General features: G+C 45.4%; 1 protein-coding gene across 6 annotated transcripts in view; it reads right to left on the bottom strand.

Annotated features, from left to right (window-relative positions):
* Positions 1-21,239, bottom strand: part of vps8 (VPS8 subunit of CORVET complex) — a 651,220-nt gene that overhangs the window by 463,539 nt on the left and 166,442 nt on the right. For all 6 annotated transcript variants that reach the window (XM_078229111.1, XM_078229112.1, XM_078229107.1 and 3 more), the window contains 3 exons: positions 18,549-18,633; positions 8,006-8,104; positions 2,800-2,889 (listed from right to left, as the gene is read on the bottom strand). In XM_078229111.1, coding sequence (XP_078085237.1) covers positions 2,800-2,889; positions 8,006-8,104; positions 18,549-18,633 — 274 coding nt within the window. The remainder of the gene's footprint in view (positions 1-2,799; positions 2,890-8,005; positions 8,105-18,548; positions 18,634-21,239) is intronic.

The following is a 21,239-nucleotide window of genomic DNA, read 5'->3' as shown; positions in this document are numbered from 1 at the left end:
ACTAATTTTATAAGTAAGTGCTAACTGGCAGAGCATTAGCTGTGGATTTATTCCACACACACAAATTCAGTGAGGAAAAGTATTTCCTTCATATCTCAACTCTCATTTGCAGCTCATTAGTATCATGCTCGCAGCCTCCACTGCTCCATGAAGGATAAGTAACCTGCTTACAGCCATCCATTCCTTTCAGCGTTTCAAAAGCTTGTATTATCTCTGATCATGCCTGTTCCTCTCAGGGAAACAAATACGGGTAAAAATGTCACAGAGGGGACTATGTAACCCCTGTCATAATGTTCTTCAACATCCTCCTCCAGAAGATACAAAGATAAAATAGTAACGTTCTGATGGTTGTGAAAGGCCTTGATGGCTGGAACTGAGTGTGTGTGTCAGGGTAGGAGGCGTGCTTTATAAAATCATCTGTGAACAGTTGTTTCAAACCAGCAAATTTAAAATGCAAGACATGGTAGATTGCATAAGAATGAGATGGGCGATGCCGGTGTTGGACTGGGGTGGGCACAGTAAGGAGGCTCACAACACCAGGTTAAAGTCCAACAGGTTTATTTGGAATCATGAGCTTTCTGCTGCTCCTTCGTCAGGTGACTCACCTACTGAAGGAGCAGCGCTCCGATATCTCGTGATTCCAAATAAACCTGTTAGACTTCAACCAAATGTATAAGAAAGGGAAGGAAGTGGTGGAGCAGAATGCATGGCAAAGGGAGGGGAGATGGCACAGGGAGAGAAGAGTGGATAGCAGTGGGGGGGAAAAATGGGAAAGGGGAAATGGGGGAAGAGAGGGGAAGATAGTAACTGGGAGTACTGCTTTAGAACATAGAACATAGAACATAGAAAGCCACAGCACAAACAGGCCCTTCGGCCCACAAGTTGCGCCGATCACATCCCCACCTCTAGGCCTATCTATAGCCCTCAATCCCATTAAATCCCATGTACTCATCCAGAAGTCTCTTAAAAGACCCCAACGAGTTTGCCTCCACCACCACCGACGTCAGCCGATTCCACTCACCCACCACCCTCTGAGTGAAAAACTTACCCCTGACATCCCCCCTGTACCTACCCCCCAGCACCTTAAACCTGTGTCCTCTCGTAGCAACCATTTCAGCCCTTGGAAATAGCCTCTGAGAGTCCACCCTATCCAGACCCCTCAACATCTTGTAAACCTCTATCAGGTCACCTCTCATCCTTCGTCTCTCCAGGGAGAAGAGACCAAGCTCCCTCAACCTATCCTCATAAGGCATGCCCCCCAATCCAGGCAACATCCTTGTAAATCTCCTCTGCACCCTTTCAATGGCTTCAACATCTTTCCTGTAATGAGGTGACCAGAACTGCGCGCAGTACTCCAAGTGGGGTCTAACCAGGGTCCTATAAAGCTGCAGCATTATCTCCCGACTCCTAAACTCAATCCCTCGATTAATGAAGGCTAGTACGCCATACGCCTTCTTGACCGCATCCTCCACCTGCGAGGCCGATTTAAGAGTCCTATGGACCCGGACCCCAAGGTCCTTCTGATCCTCTACACTGCTAAGAATGGTACCCTTCATTTTATACTGCTGCTCCATCCCATTGGATCTGCCAAAATGGATCACTACACACTTATCCGGGTTGAAGTCCATCTGCCACTTCTCCGCCCAGTCTTGCATTCTATCTATGTCTCGCTGCAACTTCTGACATCCCTCCAAACTATCCACAACACCACCTACCTTGGTGTCGTCAGCAAACTTACCAACCCATCCCTCCACTTCCTCATCCAGGTCATTTATGAAAATGACAAACAGCAAGGGTCCCAGAACAGATCCCTGGGGCACTCCACTGGTCACTGACCTCCATGCAGAGAAAGACCCCTCCACAGCCACTCTCTGCCTTCTGCAGGCAAGCCAGTTCTGGATCCACAAGGCAACAGCCCCTTGGATCCCATGCCCTCTCACTTTCTCAAGAAGTCTTGCATGGGGGACCTTATCGAACGCTTTGCTGAAGTCCATATAGACCACATCCACCGCTCTTCCTTCGTCAATGTGCTTGGTCACATTTTCAAAGAACTCAACCAGGCTCGTAAGGCACGACCTGCCCCTGACAAAGCCGTGCTGACTACTTTTGATCATACTAAACTTCTCTAGATGATCATAAATCCTGTCTCTCAGGATCCTCTCCATCAACTTACCAACCACTGAGGTTAGACTCACCGGTCGGTAATTTCCCGGGCTGTCCCTGTTCCCTTTCTTGAATATAGGGACCACATCCGCAATCCTCCAATCCTCCGGAACCTCTCCCGTCTCCATCGACGATGCAAAGATCATCGCCAAAGGCTCCGCAATCTCCTCCCTCGCCTCCCACAGTAACCTGGGGTACATCCCATCCGGTCCCGGCGACTTACCAACCTTGATGCCATTCAATAGTTCCAACACATCCTCTTTCTTTATGTCCACATGCTCGATCCTTTCTGTCCTCCGCAATCCAGCAGTACAACCACCCAGATCCCTGGTGGTTTAGTCAGGGAAGACAAAGTATATAGGTGCCTAAAATTACCCAGAATGTGTAACTTTTATTGCTCAAATTATTTTTTTTATTTCAGTGCCCTGAAGCTCTTGAGGAATAAATGAATCAGTTGTACACCTTGATTTCTCCTTCAGACGTCAGCTGTCTGAGTCACCTCCATCAGATTTTATTGAAGCTATTGTCCAGACTGATGTTCATGGCTCTCTCAGGCACACTCTGTCAGAAACAAATTTATAAAAGGGCATCTTTTTTCCAGAGAAACAGAACAATTACTTTCGAACATTGGTTTACCTCTAATTGGTCCACAATCACTCGCAGCTCGGTAGAGAAATGTACTGCTAAAAGCTCAGCTGCTTTTGAAGGATTGATAGGCACCAGGTCCTGAAATTTAATAAAAGGTAGATTTGTTTTTTCAAAAACCATTCATCTCTTTGGTGTCTGACCAACAGAACATGATGCCCCTGCAAAGTGGCAACAGCATGCTGCTGTGACAATGGTTTGTATTCCTATTGTATCAGGCTGAGACAAAGCATTTTGCCAATGACGCACATGGTTCTCCCAATACCATGACAAACAGGTGTTAAAGTCAGCGCCAAAGAAGCAAAGCATGATGGTATTTACCATTAATGTAGACAAGTAAAACACACAAACCTCACCATTAAAGTGGATTCCAGAATTCCAAAGGTGGTTCTTAGAACTATCAAGTCTGCATCAACTCTCTGAAACAGCATCCCACACAGACCCTCCCCTCTGCCCTATCCCCATGACCCATTAGTTACCATGGCTAATTCACCTAACCTACACATCTTTGGACACTAAGGGGCAATTCACCATGGCCAATCCACCTAATGCACATGTCTTTGGACAATAAGGGACAATTTGTTCCACAGGACCAGGCTGAGGAGAAGGCAGTTGGTTTGTTCACTACATTTATTTATTTATTTTAAGTTAAATTTGTGTAAAAAATCGGAGGTTTTTTTTAAAACAGGAAGTGGGCCCAGCAGGACTCTGGGAAGGTTTTTGGAGGGTTTAAAAGTAGGCCGCACTTTTGAGCGGGCAGCGTCGTTAGTGGGCAGCAGAGTGAGCAGGAGGCAGAGTGAAAGCAGTAGGGCTTTGGCTCACAGGGCTTGGGCGAGCAGGGGTGAGTTAATTCATTTTTTGCTGTTTCTACCTGGTACTGGCAAGGTATCTAGAGGGGATGGGTGTGAAGGCAGTGCAATGTTCCTCTTGCACTATGTTCGAGGTGAGGGACGACGACAGTGTCCCTGCTGATTATACCTGTGAGAAGTGCATCCATCTGCAGCTCCTCCAAAACCGTGTAAGGGAACTGGAGCTGGAGTTGGAGGAACTTAGGATCATTAGGGATGCAGAGATGGCCATAGACAGAAGCTTCAGGGATACAGTTACTCCGAGGAATGAAAATAGATGGGTGACGGTGAGAGGGGCTGGGAAGAAGCAGTCGGTGCAGGGATCCCCTGTGGTCGTTCCCCTTAGCAATAAGTATTCCGCTTTGGATACGGTTGAGGGGGACGACATACCAGTGGTGAGCCGCAGTGAGAGGATCTCCGGCACTGAGTCCGTCCCTGTGGTTCAGGAGGGTAAGGAGGAGAGCGGGAGGGCAATAGTTATTGGGGACTCGTTAGTTAGAGGGATAGATAGGAGGTTCTGTGGCAGCAAAAGAGACTCGAGGATGGTTTGTTGCCTAGCGGATGCCAGGGTCCGTGACGTCTCGGACCGTGTTTTCCGGATTCTTAAGGGGGAGGGGAAACAGTCACAAGTCGTGGTACACATTGGTACCAACGACATAGGTAAGAGAAGGGACGGGGATTTAAAACAGGAATTTCGGGAGCTGGGCTGGAAGCTGAGAGCAAAGACAAAACATGTGGTCATCTCTGGTACGCTACCGGTGCCACGTGATAGCGAGTTGAGGAACAGGGAGAGAGTGCACTTAAACATGTGGTTGCAGGGATGGTGCAGGAGGGAGGGTTTCAGATACGTGGATAATTGGAACACGTTCTGGGGAAGGTGGGACCTCTACAAACAGGACGGGGTGCACCTGAACCAGAGGGGCACCAATATCCTCGGAGGGAAATTTGCTACGGCTCTTCAGGGGGATTTAAACTAATTTGTCAGGGGAGTGGGAAAAGGAGTTGTAGTCCAGAAGTCAGTGTTGAGGGTGGTGAGATATTGGGGAAGGTATCAAGGTCAAGGGTGGGTACCGGTAGACAGGAAGATGGGTTGAAGTGTGTCTACTTCAATGCAAGGAGCATCCGGAACAAGGTGGATGAACTTGGGGCGTGGATTGCTACTTGGGACTACGATGTTGTGGCCATTACGGAGACGTGGGTAGAACAAGGACAGGAATGGTTGTTGGACGTTCCGGGGTATAGATGTTTCAGTAAGTGTAGGGAAGCTGGTAAAAGAGGTGGAGGAGTAGCATTGTTAATCAAGGATAGTTTAACGGCTGCGGAAAAGCACTTTGAGGGGGATATGCACACTGAGGTAATATGGGCTGCAGTTAGAAACAGGAAAGGAGCGGTCACGTTGCTAGGAGTTTACTATAGGCCCCCAAATAGTAATAGAGATGTGGAGGAAGAAATTGCTAAGCAGATTATGGATACGTGTGGGGGTCACAGGGTAGTTGTCATGGGGGACTTTAACTTTCCAAATATTGATTGGAACCTTTGTAGGTCAAATAGTTTGGATGGGGCACTTTTTGTGCAGTGTGTGCAGGAGGGTTTCCTGACACAATATGTGGATAGGCCGACAAGGGGTGAGGCCACATTGGATTTGGTACTGGGAAATGAACCGGGCCAAGTGTTAGATTTGGTTGTGGGAGAGAACTTTGGAGATAGTGACCACAATTCGGTGTCTTTTGTTATTGCAATGGAGAGGGATAGGGCCGGACGGCAGGGCAAGGCTTACAATTGGGGGAGAGGTAATTATGATGCGATTAGGCAAGAATTAGGGGGCATAAGATGGGAACAGAAACTGTCAGGGAAAAGCACTGATGAAAAGTGGAACTTTTTCAAGGAACAAATACTGGGTGTCCTTGATAGGTATGTCCCTGTCAGGCAGGGAGGAAATGGCCGAGTGAGGGAACCGTGGTTCACAAAAGAGGTGGAATGTCTTGTGAAAAGGAAGAGGGAAGCTTATGTAGGGATGAGGAAACAAGGTTCAGATGGCTCGATTGAGGGTTACAAGTTAGCAAGGAATGAGCTGAAAAAGGGGCTGAGGAGAGCTAGGAGGGGACATGAGAAGTCCTTGGCGGGTCGGATCAAGGAAAACCCCAAGGCTTTTTACTCTTATGTGAGGAATAAAAGAATGACCAGGGTGAGGTTAGGGCCGGTCAAGGACAGTGGTGGGAACTTGTGTATGGAATCAGTAGAGATAGGCGAGGTGATGAATGAATACTTTTCTTCAGTGTTCACCAAGGAGAGGGGCCATGTTTTTCAGGAAGAGAAGGTGTTACAGGCTAATAGGCTGGAGGAAATAGATGTTCGGAGGGAGGATGTCTTGGCAGTTTTGAATAAACTGAAGGTCGATAAGTCCCCTGGGCCTGATGAAATGTATCCTAGGATTCTTTGGGAGGCGAGGGATGAGATTGCAGAGCCTTTGGCTTTGATCTTTGGGTCCTCGCTGTCCACGGGGATGGTGCCAGAGGACTGGAGAGTGGCGAATGTTGTTCCTCTGTTTAAGAAAGGGAATAGAAATGACCCTGGTAATTATAGACCGGTTAGTCTGACTTCGGTGGTTGGTAAATTGATGGAAAAGGTCCTTAGGGATGGGATTTACGACCATTTAGAAAGATGCGGATTAATCCGGGATAGTCAGCACGGATTTGTGAAGGGCAAATCGTGCCTCACAAATTTGATAGAATTTTTTGAGGAGGTAACTAGGTGTGTTGATGAAGGTAGGGCGGTTGATGTCATATACATGGATTTTAGTAAGGCGTTTGATAAGGTCCCCCATGGTCGGCTTATGATGAAAGTAAGGAGGTGTGGGATAGAGGGAAAGTTGGCCGATTGGATAGGTAACTGGCTATCTGATCGAAGACAGAGGGTGGTGGTGGATGGAAAATTTTCGGACTGGAGGCAGGTTGCTAGCGGAGTGCCGCAGGGATCGGTGCTTGGTCCTCTGCTCTTTGTGATTTTTATTAATGACTTAGAGGAGGGGGCTGAAGGGTGGATCAGTAAATTTGCTGATGACACCAAGATTGGTGGAGTAGTGGATGAGGTGGAGGGCTGTTGTAGGCTGCAAAGAGACATAGATAGGATGCAAAGCTGGGCTGAAAAATGGCAAATGGAGTTTAACCCTGATAAATGTGAGGTGATTCATTTTGGTAGGACTAATTTAAATGTGGATTACAGGGTCAAAGGTAGGGTTCTGAAGACTGTGGAGGAACAGAGAGATCTTGGGGTCCATATCCACAGATCTCTAAAGGTTGCCACTCAAGTGGATAGAGCTGTGAAGAAGGCATATAGTGTGTTAGCTTTTATTAACAGGGGGTTGGAGTTTAAGAGCCGTGTGGTTATGCTGCAACTGTACAGGACCTTGGTGAGACCGCATTTGGAATATTGCGTGCAGTTCTGGTCACCTCACTATAAGAAGGATGTGGAAGCGCTGGAAAGAGTGCAGAGTAGATTTACCAGGATGCTGCCTGGTTTGGAGTGTCGGTCTTATGAGGAAAGGTTGAGGGAGCTGGGGCTGTTCTCTCTGGAGCGGAGGAGATTGAGGGGAGACTTAATAGAGGTTTATAAAATGATGAAGGGGATAGATCGAGTGAACGTTCAAAGACTATTTCCTCGGGTGGATGGAGCTATTACGAGGGGGCATAACTATAGGGTTCATGGTGGGAGATATAGGAAGGATATCAGAGGTAGGTTCTTCACGCAGAGAGTGGTTGGGGTGTGGAATGGACTGCCTGCAGTGATAGTGGAGTCAGACACTTTAGGAACATTTAAGCGGTTATTGGATAGGCACATGGAGCACACCAGGATGGTAGGGAGTGGGATAGCTTGATCTTGGTTTCAGATGAAGGTCGGCACAACATCGTGGGCCGAAGGGCCTGTTCTGTGCTGTAATGTTCTATGTTCTAATTTCCCATGCCCAATCCACCTAACCTGCACATCTTTGGACTATGGGAGGGAACCGGGGCACCCGGAGGAAACCCACGCCGACACGGGGAGAACGTGCAAACTCCACACAGACAGTGACCCAAGGCCAGAATTGAACCCAGTCCCTGGCGTTGTGAGGCAGCAGCGCTAACCACCGTGCCACTCCCAATAAAATCTCAGTTTGATTTGGCTCACCTTGCAGTGTATTCCTCCATTAATTTAAGCCATATATGCACAATATGAACAAAAAATGCAATACTACACTGCACATAATGCAATTTCATCCCTGCACTGGGGAAAAAAGTCTACACTTAACATTCTTTTCATTTTTTTGCTTATTCTGCTCATTCAAATCATTTGGAATTGGTTGAGGGGGCTACCTTGATGTTTTCCATGGTTTTATTCCACACAGATTCTTTTTCTTCAGTGCTGTAGCCAGGTATGGACAAGATGTTGTGGATGTAATTGAAAACTTCCTCCTACAGTCGTGAGTAAAAGAGAGTTATTAGCAGGATAGAAAATATTGACATTGGAATGTTCATATTACTTGAGCCCAGCTCATGGAAACCAGTTAAATTGAGTGCAAATTGATCTTACAATGACACAATCTCTCACACTGGTAATGCCACTTTTGGCTGAATTGTGCTGGTATAAGCAGTGCAATGTTTTGGGTAAGGGAAATCGATGCAGAGGAACCTGTGCGAGCAACGATGTTTCCTGCACACCAAGATAACCAAAGGCAATGGAGACACACTAGAACCATTCACATGTTGGTATGGCTTCATTCACCTAAGGCAAGTGGGCCTTGCGGAGTACGGATATTGATGCCAATACAACTAATGCAGAAGCAGCTTGGCTCGCAGGGTAAGTAACTTCATCAGCAGTTCATCCTACACATATCAAAGCAAACAATCTGAAACTGTGGGGAGGTTCAGAGACCAGCAGAACTTGTGCAGAATCCCACCAACGCCAGGCCAGATTAACTATCTGGTCAGTGAGTGAGTGTGTTCATGGTGCTCCTATCTCCTTCAAAGGAATACCTATAGCAGGAATCTCAAAAGCACAGAAGTACTAACAGTGACACCTCTACAAGATCCTCCAAATCTAATCACTCAAAACCAGATCAGTTTGGTAGCACGTCATCTCTCTCCCGAAGCAATGGCTTGGAACTCAGTTGTGGCAGGAACTCCCAGGAGTGCAGGAAGACACTTGAGAGATGGCCCCAAAGCATCTCTGAAGAGATCAAACATCCCAGCCAATTCATGAGAGTCCCTGGCCTGCGACCAACCAAAATGGAAAAGTCTCATTCAGGCAACCACCAAACACAGGGTTCATTGGGTAAACACATAGGTGACCCTGAGGCATAGGAAAGGGTGTACAAAGCTCCAAACAACCTATCTACCCAACTCTTCAAGCATCATCTTCCCCATGTGTGGCAGTCTGGAGATCATACATTGGATTCAACACCCATCTCAGGACATAGTGAACCGGAGTGGAAACAAGTCATCCTCGATCATGAGGGACTGCCCAAAACATAAGAAAAAGGACTGCAAAAAACCCTCAGGGGGACGTGGACAAGTTAGTAGAATGCACAGAAAGTGCAATTTGATGTACAGAAGGATCATGGTGTATATTTTGGGAGGACAAACAAGAAAAGGGAGTGTAGACTCAATGGAAGTGTGTGGATGAACTCGGGTTAAAGACACGAACACAGGAATGCATGCAAAAAGTGGCTAAAAAGGCCAATTACCAAAATAAGTTTCATAAATAGAGAGAGAGAGCATAAAAGCAACAAGCTAATGATAAATTTATGATGGTAAGACTATATCTTGAGTAACTGGAGAGAGTGCAGTATAGAATCACCAAGATGATGCCAGGAAGGGAAATCAATAATTACAAAACCGATTTGAATACTAGGTTTATTTCCACTGGAGCAGAAAAGGTCAGGGAGTCAGTGGCAAGAAGTCAATGAAAGAATAAAAAGGGAGGTCGACAGAAAACAGGTAGCAGAATTATATTGGACTGTTTTTGCAAACGCATTATACAAACACCAGATGTCAATGTCCACCTTCTCCACTGAACCATGCCTCAAACAGTTCTCCAAGATAACTCCCACATAAATTTCATCAATAAAGGTCCAATGATGTGAAAAGGCAGTCAGATTTGCTTTGCAGTATAGTATAGAAACTTAGATTGGAATGTTTAATCACAAAATTTAGTTTTATTTATGTTTCATCCACAGGATATCCATTTTTAATGACTGCAGTGCATCTCCAATTTCCTAAAATATCCATGGCATCGTTGTCCAGTGCCGGACCAATGAAGAATTCAACCCAGCAAGGCCAACACAGCTGGTGTTTGATAGACACAGAGACAAGCAGAATAAATGACAAATATTCAAAATTGCTGCAAGTACGTGAATAGTCCCAAATTGAACTTGATCCAATTGTAAACATTGTTCCATATCTGTAATACACCCTTCCCACAAAAACTTTAAAAGTCTTTGTTTCTGCAATGATCTTCCCTAATGAGGAATGGTCATTACCACATCAAGTTAAATTGAATGAACAGAAGGTCATAAGGACGCCTTTGGCAAGGTACAATAGACAGGAGACAAGAGATGTGAAGCATTATACCTGACAGCTGGCAAGACAAGCATAAAATTACAGGAAACCCATTAGTCATATACTGACATAAAGAAGTTATTACAAAAATGAAACATGCTCAGCAGCAGAATTTTTAGGTAATACACTGGATTATTAAATTTAGCTGTGATTGTATTGCAGAATTTAGGAAGACAGCCACAGAGTCGTAGGCAAGGCAATTCTGGGAGGAAGGATGTGATAACAAACACAGTTGGAAGACTTTGCATGACTGGTCACAAACTTGTTGGAAGGAGGTTAATGCATTACAAAGCATACAGAGACAAGCGACAATAATGAAACTGCATACAGTGGAATACATTATAAAGATGAATTTTATCTACTGCATAAATGAGCTCGGTGCTGGGGTGATGAGCATATCAGAAGCAGAGATCTCGAGTGTACTTATGAAGCATAATGGCTGTCAGTGTCCACAGAGAAAATGCTGGCACATAAATAGATTCTATTCAGTTCAAAGGAAATAATTGTAATTAAACAAAGCCCCGAACCAGGTTACCATCTGATCAGTCACTAATCTTCCGAAATGAGCTGAAATATTTCCAAAATAGACTAATCGGCAGGATTTTGGTGACTGCTTCGAAGGTCCGATGCTGGGGTCATCTGTGGGATGAGTTGCAAGACTTCAAAGGGCCAATTAGTGTCTGGCTGGAGAGAGGTACAGCTGATGAGGGATTGCGGGTGGGAGCTAGTTCCATCAAGGAGGTTAACACAACCATTTTGAAAAGGCCAGTCTTCTTCCTTGGCAGTCCCTCAGAGTTGGGAGTGATTTGCTTCCTCACGAAAAAGGGGTTTTCAGGTGACTGAGGAGTCCAATGCGTGACCTACAGTCGCTGTCACAGGCGGAGCAGAAGATGGTGGGGGGGAGCGGATGGGTAGGGTGCCTGGGTTGCCATGGAGAAAGGGGCAGTCTGTTGCAGAAAGGGACATAGAAGTTAACATGTGTAGATAGCTGCACTGAGGGGAAGACTCCATGTTTCAATAATGATTCCCTGGAGATGTTCCTGCAAACGGAGAAGGAATGGAGAAAGGTTCATTTCTCGGAGGATGGGAGGCGGCAACAAACAATCCTCAAGAAGGAAGCCTGGCTGGAGGTAGCCAAGAAGGTGAGCAGTGGCAAGGTGAGCACGTGAACATGTACAGCCCCAGAAACCCTTCAATGACCCAGTAAGGTTTGAAAAGGTGAATGTAATGCATGATGGCAAGGCAGGAACATGCAAGTCTTACATGCTGGCCATGAGATGTGAGGCAAAGTAAGTGACCTACACACAGGGGCGCGCAAAGGACAAGCATGTGCAATGAACCATGAGTGGCCTCACATCAAAGGACCATGGTCACTCAGAAGCACTTGCTGCAATGTCAAGTGAAATATCCCCTTGTAGAAAGCCTCCCAGTGGCACCATGATAGCCATGTAAAGTGGCGCAGTCTGACAAGCATATCTGGGGTAGGGGAGTCACGTGATACTCTGTTTTCTATAGCTACTGCAGAAGTGAACTCAATATTAGAGAGCAGAGACACAGGGGAGGGGTTGGGCCTTTCATTACTCTGATAATGGAGAAGGAAGTGATGGAGATTGCAGGTGGAGGCCGGCCAGCCTGTCGCGGAGGATGAGTTACGTGTGATACCCCAGGCTCCAAACCTTCTCATTATGTTTCCAGTGATGCCTCTATGGGCCTTCATTAAGCTCTGGATCATGACGCAGAAAGAAGCATGTGGGCACGGATACCACTAACACACTCGTCTCTCCCACAGGCGCTGGAGTAATGAAGTATTGAAAAAGGATTGAAACCACCTGAGATCTCAGAGGAGCCACCATCTGAAGATACGCCATTGCATCAGTCCAAAACACCCTCCATCAGTGCCACCACATTTATGTCAGTGGGCATGGTATGATGAATAGTCTGCTGCTGAGCATGGCACAGCTCGGAGTAGCTAACGGAGGGAGTGACAGTTGCAGACATTCCCAATCGAAGGACTGAGGGTCCAGCGCTCAGCTTCACACTTATGGTGAGTCTCAGGACTCATCAGAAAAGCTGGAGCAGCAAGATGAAACATGTGGACAGAGTTTCCACAGGCTGTCCACTCCCACACACACAAGAGGCAGAGGAGTCCATCCATGACTTAAGTGGCACCGTGTCTCCGACATAGGAGAACATGAGCTCTTTCATTAAGGGGATGGAGAGAGCCACAAGCACCCGGCCACCCAGTGGATGCAGAAGATGCACATTAACCTCCGCTGTGTGGCCTCATACTTGAGGAATGTAGGGCACTGGGTTCAAGATACGATACCTGAAGAAGGGGCTTGCAGCTCCGAAAGCTTGTGTGGCTTTTGCTACCAAATAAACCTGTTGGACTTTAACCTGGTGTTGTTAAACTTCTTACTGTGTTCAAGATACGATTCAGAGGTGCAGCTCAGCAGCAAGGCCAATATGCTGCCCCCACATCAGCTCCAGTCACAGAGGGTGGACAATGTAGGAGAGCGCAGAAGCCATATTGTAAAGGCACCCTAGTTGAACTTGCGGTTCCAGCGGGTACATTTTATTTCCTACATACTACTGCGTGTTTGCTTTGTGCGCCTTAATATTTGTTGGAATCCATATTTCGACACCTGATGTTTTCCTTTCTACTCCAGTCCCATTATTAGAGGCTGAATCTTTGAGATGGTGCCCATGATGGTGGCAGTAAATGTGAGGCTCTGATGAACGAAGCACTTGACTTGGTCTCATCACAGGGCCCCTGCTGTAGTCAGGGAGTTTCATCAACAGCGAGACAGGAATGTCCCATGTCCAGTGGATTGATGAGGATTCTCAGTTGAATTGTGTGTGGATGAAGGAGTTGCTTGTTTCCTGTGCAGTGACCATCATCCCTTCACATGCACGACCTTTGCACGAGGTCCACGTACACTTCCCCTTCATCCCCTTCCTTGGAGAGAGCAGCATGCTTATTATGGTCGCCCGTTGCCAATTCTATCATCTTTGTGTCAGGCTGTTCAGAATGCAGCAAACGCCACGACATGGTAGAGCCTTGAGAAGCAGTTATTGGACGGTTGCCTCAGAATAATCTAGGCATCTGAACCACATTTTCAGAAGGCTACTTGCCTCCCTGATGGTCTCTCATAGTCTCATGACAAGGGCTGTATGCTTCCTCTCGCTTAGTGTTGGTGTGAGCAGCCATGTCTTTAGTGGACACCATTCATCATCCAGAATCCATCCATGAAGGCTTGCAGGTGGTGCGAGTCATGCCAGTTGCTCAAGAACCTTGCACACACCTGGAGGATCCTTTTTCAGTAATCTTGGACAATTTGAACATTGAGGGAGCAGAAGCCCCCCCCCCCCCCGCCCTTACAAATGTGCCTGACTGCTCTGAGGGACACTGGATGGTCACATGTTTAGAGACTTTAACCAGCTCCTGGAGAGATTCCACCCATGGCCGCAAATCTAATGGCCACTTGCGTTGATTTGCCTGATTGGTGCAAAATCTGATGTAGTCCCCTTCCCTCTTTAACATGCTATGTCATCTACCTAATCCTGCCCTGGACTGCCAGGACATCCCACTTTTTGTTGGGAGCCATGGTCACCTTCAATGCCACAGGCAACGGACGCCCACCACATCTCAGAGGCCCCAACTCCACCTCGAGCATTCTGTGAATACCTGCCGATAAGCACAGTCTTTGGAGACACAACTGCACACCATTTCTATGAAGTTACACCTCTGTCAATGCATCCGATGCACAGAGTATCGCCTTCCTCCAGCATTCGCCTGCCTTACTGCCACTCTGCTCCCTCCATGACCATGTCTATCCCTTTTCCATGTGGCTCATGCAGTCTCCTCCTGACTTGCAGGAGTCAACCTTCGGGTACTGAGCAGCCATCTCCCTTTGGAGTCTTCATAGTGCAATGGCTCTGAACAGCCCACCCCCATGCATTTCCTGCAGTCACTGCAATGGGAAGCAGCCTTCCTTACTGGCCTTCCACAAAACAAATCAAAGCAAGACTGTGCCTTGCAATCTCTGCCCTGAGCCTCCATGTGCAGAACTGAAATGCCAATACTTAGCTGCTGCACACCTCCTTTTAGCTGACAGGCCACCGACACTCCATGGACAATTCAAAAAGCATTGGAATATCATCTTCAATCGACAATATAATAAGCTCAATAACCTGTTCACTGTTGGTTTGCGCTGTCTGATTCGACTGATTGACCTGTACTGGAGAATTTGCCCATTGGCGAGGAGACAGCAACTATCTGCACCAACACAATCCACTCAATCTGTTTGTTAATATAACAGAATGTCATACTGTTATATATTTAAAGGGTTGCATGATTGCTTTAAGAGTTGATCACATGATTTGCTGATGATGCCATTAGGGCATCACAGGCTGATGTTTAGTTTTAGTTTTGACTCTGTGCAATGCAGAGAATATTTCTGACATTAAACCTTGTTGTTGTTAGGTTGAATCTACGCGTGCAAGTCACATACTTTATTTTTGTTAAAACCCACAACGCCTCACATAGTTAGAACATTATACAAACAAAAACTGTATTACAGAGAATTCTTAAGGGGCTTGAGAAGGTAAATGTTGAGAGGATGTTTCCCCTCATGGGAGAGTCTAGGATCAGAGTCTCAGAATAAAGGGGCGCCAATTTAGATGAGGAAGAATTTCTTCTCTAAGAGGGTTGTGAGTCTTTGGAACTCCTTACCACAGGGTGGTGGGAGCAGAGACCTTATGTATATTTAAGGTTGAGATAGATTAATTTTTGATCAGTAAAAGAATCAAGGGCTACAGGGAAAGGGCAGGAAAGTAGACGCGAGGAGTGTTGGATCAGCCATTGAATGGTGGAGCAGGCTCGAGGGGCCGAATGGTGGAGCAGACTCGAGGGGCCGAATGGCCTACTCATATTTCTAATGGTCTTAGAGTGCGGTCTCATTTCAAAAGAGTTGAATGTTCCTGTGAGTGAAAGATAATTTTTAAAAGCTGAACAAATTCGCTGAAATGGAAATTCCTGGAAATTAAAGTTAAATATATGGTTAATTGGCCAGGAAACTGGAGCCTTGAAACAATCTTTAGTATCAACTGAAGAAAAACATAATTGCCTGCCTGCCTCCCACAGTCAGTGACAATTTAATGAATTGGCATCCAAGTCGCTCTAATACAATCCCTGGAGCAAACTATCTCCTGTGCACAGTGGAGACAAGTAAGGCCAGACTGATCTCGACAAATCTCCTTTTCCTGGTGTATTAATCAAGAATATGAGGCGTACTGCATAACACGATCCACCAAGTTTGTCATTCCAATTACTCAATGGATGCACAGTCCACCAAGATAACCACTTATGGCGCAAATCCCATATTAAATTATATTAAAAGTGTCTCAATTGTTTGTTCTTTACTCAACCCATCTGGTCAGCGAAGATAACACTTTATCCAGGTGCAGGCACATTAATTTAATACATTTCTTTCTTAATGCCTCAATTATTTTGCCTTTTAAAAGATGAAAAGGTTACTATTTTTGAGATGTGAAATGACAACATGTGACTACAAGTGTTGAGTCTGTGAAGAGATCAGCCATGTTGCCCACGCAGAAAGCTGCTACTAATTAAGAAATAAACACCATTCCAGTGAAAGAATGAGTAATTTCTAAATAAGTGATAATGACTTAATCTGTCCCAATGCTACCAGTGGAACCCAATCTATAAGCCACAAAATAAGTGTAAAAACACCTCCAACAAAATATACGTAAGAGTTTTACACAGCACACAGAGAAATACTTCAACCTCATGGGTTAAATCATTTCACACATTCCCTGAAAGGAGGCAGTCAGTTTTGAAAAACAATCACCATAACTCTAACTCCATTTCACAATCTCTTTAATCACACTTCCTCTTTGGTTTGGGAAATCTGCCACTGAAAGTTTTAAGTAACGTTAGAGGATTATTTTGATGAGAACAGAAGTAAATCAGTTGGGTGCACACAAACTGAAGGCGGTACATTTGTGGCCACAGCTAGCAGCTGAATACAGGTCAAGCAAGGGTGCAATCAAACTGTTCAGTGTCCTGGTCAAAGAAAATGCTGAATATTGTGTTCATACACCAGGACACAAGACTGACATCAAGAAAGCAGTGAAGAGGAAAAGCATGAAAATGATCCCCACTCTTAGGGATGACGGTTCTAAGGAATGACCGGAGAGATTTGGTCCTTTCAGCCTGGGGAGAGGTACCATGAGAGGTAATCAGATCGAGATATACAAATATAGTTACGGATATGGAAACGGAAATCTATAATCTGCTTTAAAATAAATTGGGAGATGAACTGACTGACTCAACTGAATTTAAATTTAAGACTAATATTCAGACGTTTTTCAAACAGAGTGCTGGAGGTGGATATCCTTCGACGGTTCTCACGATGCAGTAATGAGAAGTTGTACAGTGCTTCTGAATGGTTTAAAAAGGACCAAATGGCCCCTCTAATTTATTCTGAAAGGAGTGAGCAGCCAGCCCAGCGAGATTGCTCTGATGTTTCAGATAATGTGGAGAATCTGCTCAGCCTTCCCCATCTCTCTCATTGCCTTGATGCCCCTCTGCCCCTTAATAAAGAGGGAATTTGTCAGCTTATCGCGATAATACTCCATCTAAATCTGTTCACCTAACTAGCATGCTGACACTATAGTTACGAAAGCCCACCAACACCTCTACATTCTCAAAAGACTGAAGACATTTGGTATGTCAGCAATGACTTCACCAACGTTTACAGATGCACCATAGAAAACATTCTTTCTGGTTGTATCACAGCTTGGTCTGGTTCCTGCTCTGCCCAAGACCCCAAGAAATTACAAAACGTTGTGTACGAAGCCCGGTCCATCACTCAAACCAGCCTCCCATCCTTTGACCCCGTCTACACTTCCCGCTGCCTCGGCAAAGCAGCCGGCATAATTAAGGACCCCACACACCCCGGACATTCTCTCTTTCACCTTCTTCCTTCGGGAAAAAGATACAAAAGTCTGAGGTCACGTACCAACCGACTCAAGAACAGCTTCTTCCCTGCTGCATTCAGACTTTTGAATGGGCCTACCTTGCATTAAGTTGATCTTTCTCTACACCCGAGCTATGACTGTAACACTACATTCTGCACTCTCTCCTTTCCTTCTCTATGAACGATATGCTTTGTCTGTGTAGCGCACAAGAAACATTACTTTTCACTGTATGTTAAGACATGTTACAATAATAAATCAAATCAAAAGCGTTGCGAATCTATATCCAGCCCAACGTTTCATTGGTTTATAACAATTCACCCCAACCTTCCCCACTGTCCAATTAACAGTAAGGACTCTTGGGGATTCACCAGCACATATGGTACCACTGAAGGGTGGAACAGATTTGATTCCTGAGCAACTATATCGTCATACTGTGAACGGATGATTCCACTAAGGATCTGTTGCATCCGCACAGAGCCTGACTGAAACTTGTTCCAGACACATGACCTTTTAGGTATCACACTGTTCTTCACCACTCATTGACTTAAGGTGCACTACATTGTGACTGGTCTCAGAATCCTTTCCAATGGTTTTATTCCTCTCTAACTTACCAAAATAAATCAATGCATATATTACTTTCCCTTAATTAACATCAGGTTCACCAAGATGTTGTCTGGTTTGGAGGGTTTTGGCTATGAGAGGTTTGATAGACTCGGATTGTTTTCACTGGAAAGAAGGGGTCAAAGGGCAACCTCAGAGGTCTACAAAATTATGAGAAGCATAGACAGGGTGGATAGTCAGAGGCTTTTCTCCCAGGATGGAAGTGTCAATTACAAGGGTCAAGGGGCAAAGTTTACGGGAGATATACGGGGGAAGTTTTTCACGCAGAGGGTGGTAGGTGCCTGGAATGCACTGCCAGTGGAAGTGGTGGAAACAGCAACGTTCAAGGCGTATCTTGATAGATACATGAATGGAAGCCGAACAGAGGGATAGAAACCATGCATGGGCAATAAGTAGTGGGTCGAAATAAAGATTAGGAATTGGCGCAGGCTTGGTGGACTGAAGGGCCTGTTCCTGGGTATTGTTCTTTGTTCAGCCCCAAATTTAAATACTCATTTATCATTTGTATCTATCAAGTGAAATTTTGAAATATATGGACATGATAATTTATATAATTAAAGTTAATGCTTTGGAATCTGTCGTCCAGATTCAGGTTGAATGGGAATAATTCAGCAAATATGTTGTTTTACACAAGACAATCATTAAACCTGCTCCCCTTTCTTGAAATACATACCCTCCTGACTGGGTCATTCAGGTAACAGGAGATGATCTTATCGTACAGCTGTTTTTTCTCATACATGAATTCACAGACTTGATAGCTGAAAAGAAAAGAGTTTCATTTATGAAATATCCAGAGAAATAATGCTTAGAAAAACACCTTGCCCTCCTCCTTGGCAATGCACAGGAAGCTGCACAGAGGCACAGTGGTTAGTTAGCACTGCTGCCTCACAGCGCCAGGGACCTGGGTTCGATTCCTGGCTTGGGTCACTGTCTGTGTGGATGTTTGCACATTCTCCCCATGTCTGCGTGGGTTTCCTCCGGTACTCTGGTTTCCTCTCACACTCCAAATATATGCGGGTTAGGTGGATTGGCCGTGCTAAATTGACCTTTAACATCAAGGGGACTAGCAGGGTAAATGCGTGGGGTAATGGGGATAGGGCCTGAATGGGATTCTGGCTGGCGCAGACTCGATGGGCCGAATGACCTCCTTCTGCACTGTACTGATTCTATAATTCTACGTTACGGAAAAAGGATTAGACGGTCTCTCGCAAACACCCATCAAAATGAGCCAAACAAACTCCTGTGCAGAAACTTACTATGGTTCTACAAATGTTCACTTTGCCTTGACCCTCCCTGGTTTCACATCCATCAATAATCCTTCCATCCTGGGATTTGGTTGCTCCCTGAAGTTCAGCTTCCCATTTCCAATCTGATTTGCCGATTTGAATAACTTGAATTGAGTTTCTATCCACTCCAGCCCTCACCTCTGATTATGGGTTTGCGACAACCTCTCCAACTCTAGAACAAGCACAGAAGCAACAGCCCTGATCCAGCAATTACAACAGGCACTGGATATCATTTATAAATCTAGTGCACACAAACGAGTGTAATATAAACACTTCACAGCAAACATTAATAACTGGAAAATATGAACAGGATTTTCCAGTTCAGTCCACCGAGAGACCGGAAATTCCCATCCCTTCAGTGGTCCATCAAATATTCCGTTCCGCCTGTGACGATTCCTGCAGAGGGTGGGACTGAATAATTTACCCCCATATACATGTTTCAAATCTCATCCTGTTCAGTTTTTTCGTTGAAGAAAATGTGGGAGCGTTAAGAAATGACTTTTCGTTTTTGAATGTCCCTGTACCAAGTGCCATCCATGTCCGGGAAGCTTGACACCCTTCTCTCAAATCTCTTATCAAATCCACTCTGTCAACAGACTCTGAAGTACACAAACGCAATCCAGGAATGACTCCCTTCTCTCCAATGTATCCAATCACTTTTAACTGTTTTCTCCCATCTGAACTCAATGGGTGGGATACTCTAGCACCATCCACCCCCCCCCCCCCACCCCCCCCCCCCCCCCCCCCCCCCCACCCCCAACCCAACCCTAACACGTTCCCCAATGTGATTCTCAGTGACGGGAGATAGCCAGCTGTTGGCAGGCGATGGGATCTTCTGGTCCTGCTGCTGTCAGTGGAGTTCCCCATTGAATCACCCCCTGCCGGCGGGAAACCTGCAACTCTGTCAGTGGGACCAGAAAATCCCACCGACAGGAAGGACTCAATATCACTCTTCTCTGGAGATCAATTTTAGTTTTTACAAGAATGAGAGCAGAGTTGAGAGATCCTACACATCAGGAAAGACGCGACAGGCCGGACTTTTTCTCTCTAGAAACTCAGTATGAAAAATTATGAAGCGTTTTGATAAGGGAGAAGTAGAAAAAAAATTTTCACTGGTGAAAGAGACCAAAAACTGATATCACAAATATATGATAGTCACTGGAGGCTCTTTGAAGGGTAGAAAAGTTTTTAAGTTTTTAAGTTTTAGTTGTAGCTCGACATTATTGCAGTTGGGGACAGGGCACTGGGGAGCGAACATCTCTCAACTCTGCCAGGAAAAGGTGGACAGGACAAGGGAGTTACAAAGATACAGGTTTTCTAAGGAACAAGATACAATCCAGATAACCAGGGAACTGGGGACAGAAAGAATGTCTAAGACGACTGGAGTTATGAGGATTTTGGAATGCCAACCACTAAGGGAAAGCACTATTAGAACCACAGAAACTATAGAAATTCTGCAGCATAGAAGGGGGCCATTCAGCCCATTCTGGCTCAAAGACACCCAGGTGTCCTTTCTAACTGGGAGAGAAGATTGTAAAGTGTGTTTTTGGGAGTGGAGTTTGGAAGCTCTCAAGTGGCAATCATCTGGGGGGATTCTGAGGAGAAATCTACAGATACTAACGAGTTCAGAGTGGAGTGTGTGTATTTGACCACAGCCAATCTGTGTGTTTAAAGGGATGTTGTATTACTGAGACCGTTGTAGCTTGAGCTGTACACTGTAATACGTGTTAATCTTAAAATCTGTGTGTAATTGTTAAGGTGAGGGAGAGTAGAGGAGTATTCTCCTCCTATTTTTTCATGTATGTTGTTAAAACTAATTAGCAGTCCCATGACACAGTTCCTCCATGTTTCATATAAAAAAAGTAAAAGTTACACTCTTTCAGGGTTCCATTCTGGAATCCTTCCGCCCAGTTACAATATCAAATCGGATTGTAACAGCTGTCCCTGTGCGGTAATGCTATGGAATAGAATTTATTACACTGTGCACAATCAAATTAGAGCAATTCAATAAAATTAGATTCTTCAGTATTCTTCAAACAGTAAGACTCTCTGCACATTGTGAGCTTACTTTCACAACC

Source organism: Mustelus asterias, chromosome 14 (assembly GCF_964213995.1).
Source record: "Mustelus asterias chromosome 14, sMusAst1.hap1.1, whole genome shotgun sequence".
Classification (NCBI taxonomy): domain Eukaryota; kingdom Metazoa; phylum Chordata; class Chondrichthyes; order Carcharhiniformes; family Triakidae; genus Mustelus; species Mustelus asterias.
This window is presented reverse-complemented; position numbering and strand designations above follow the sequence as displayed.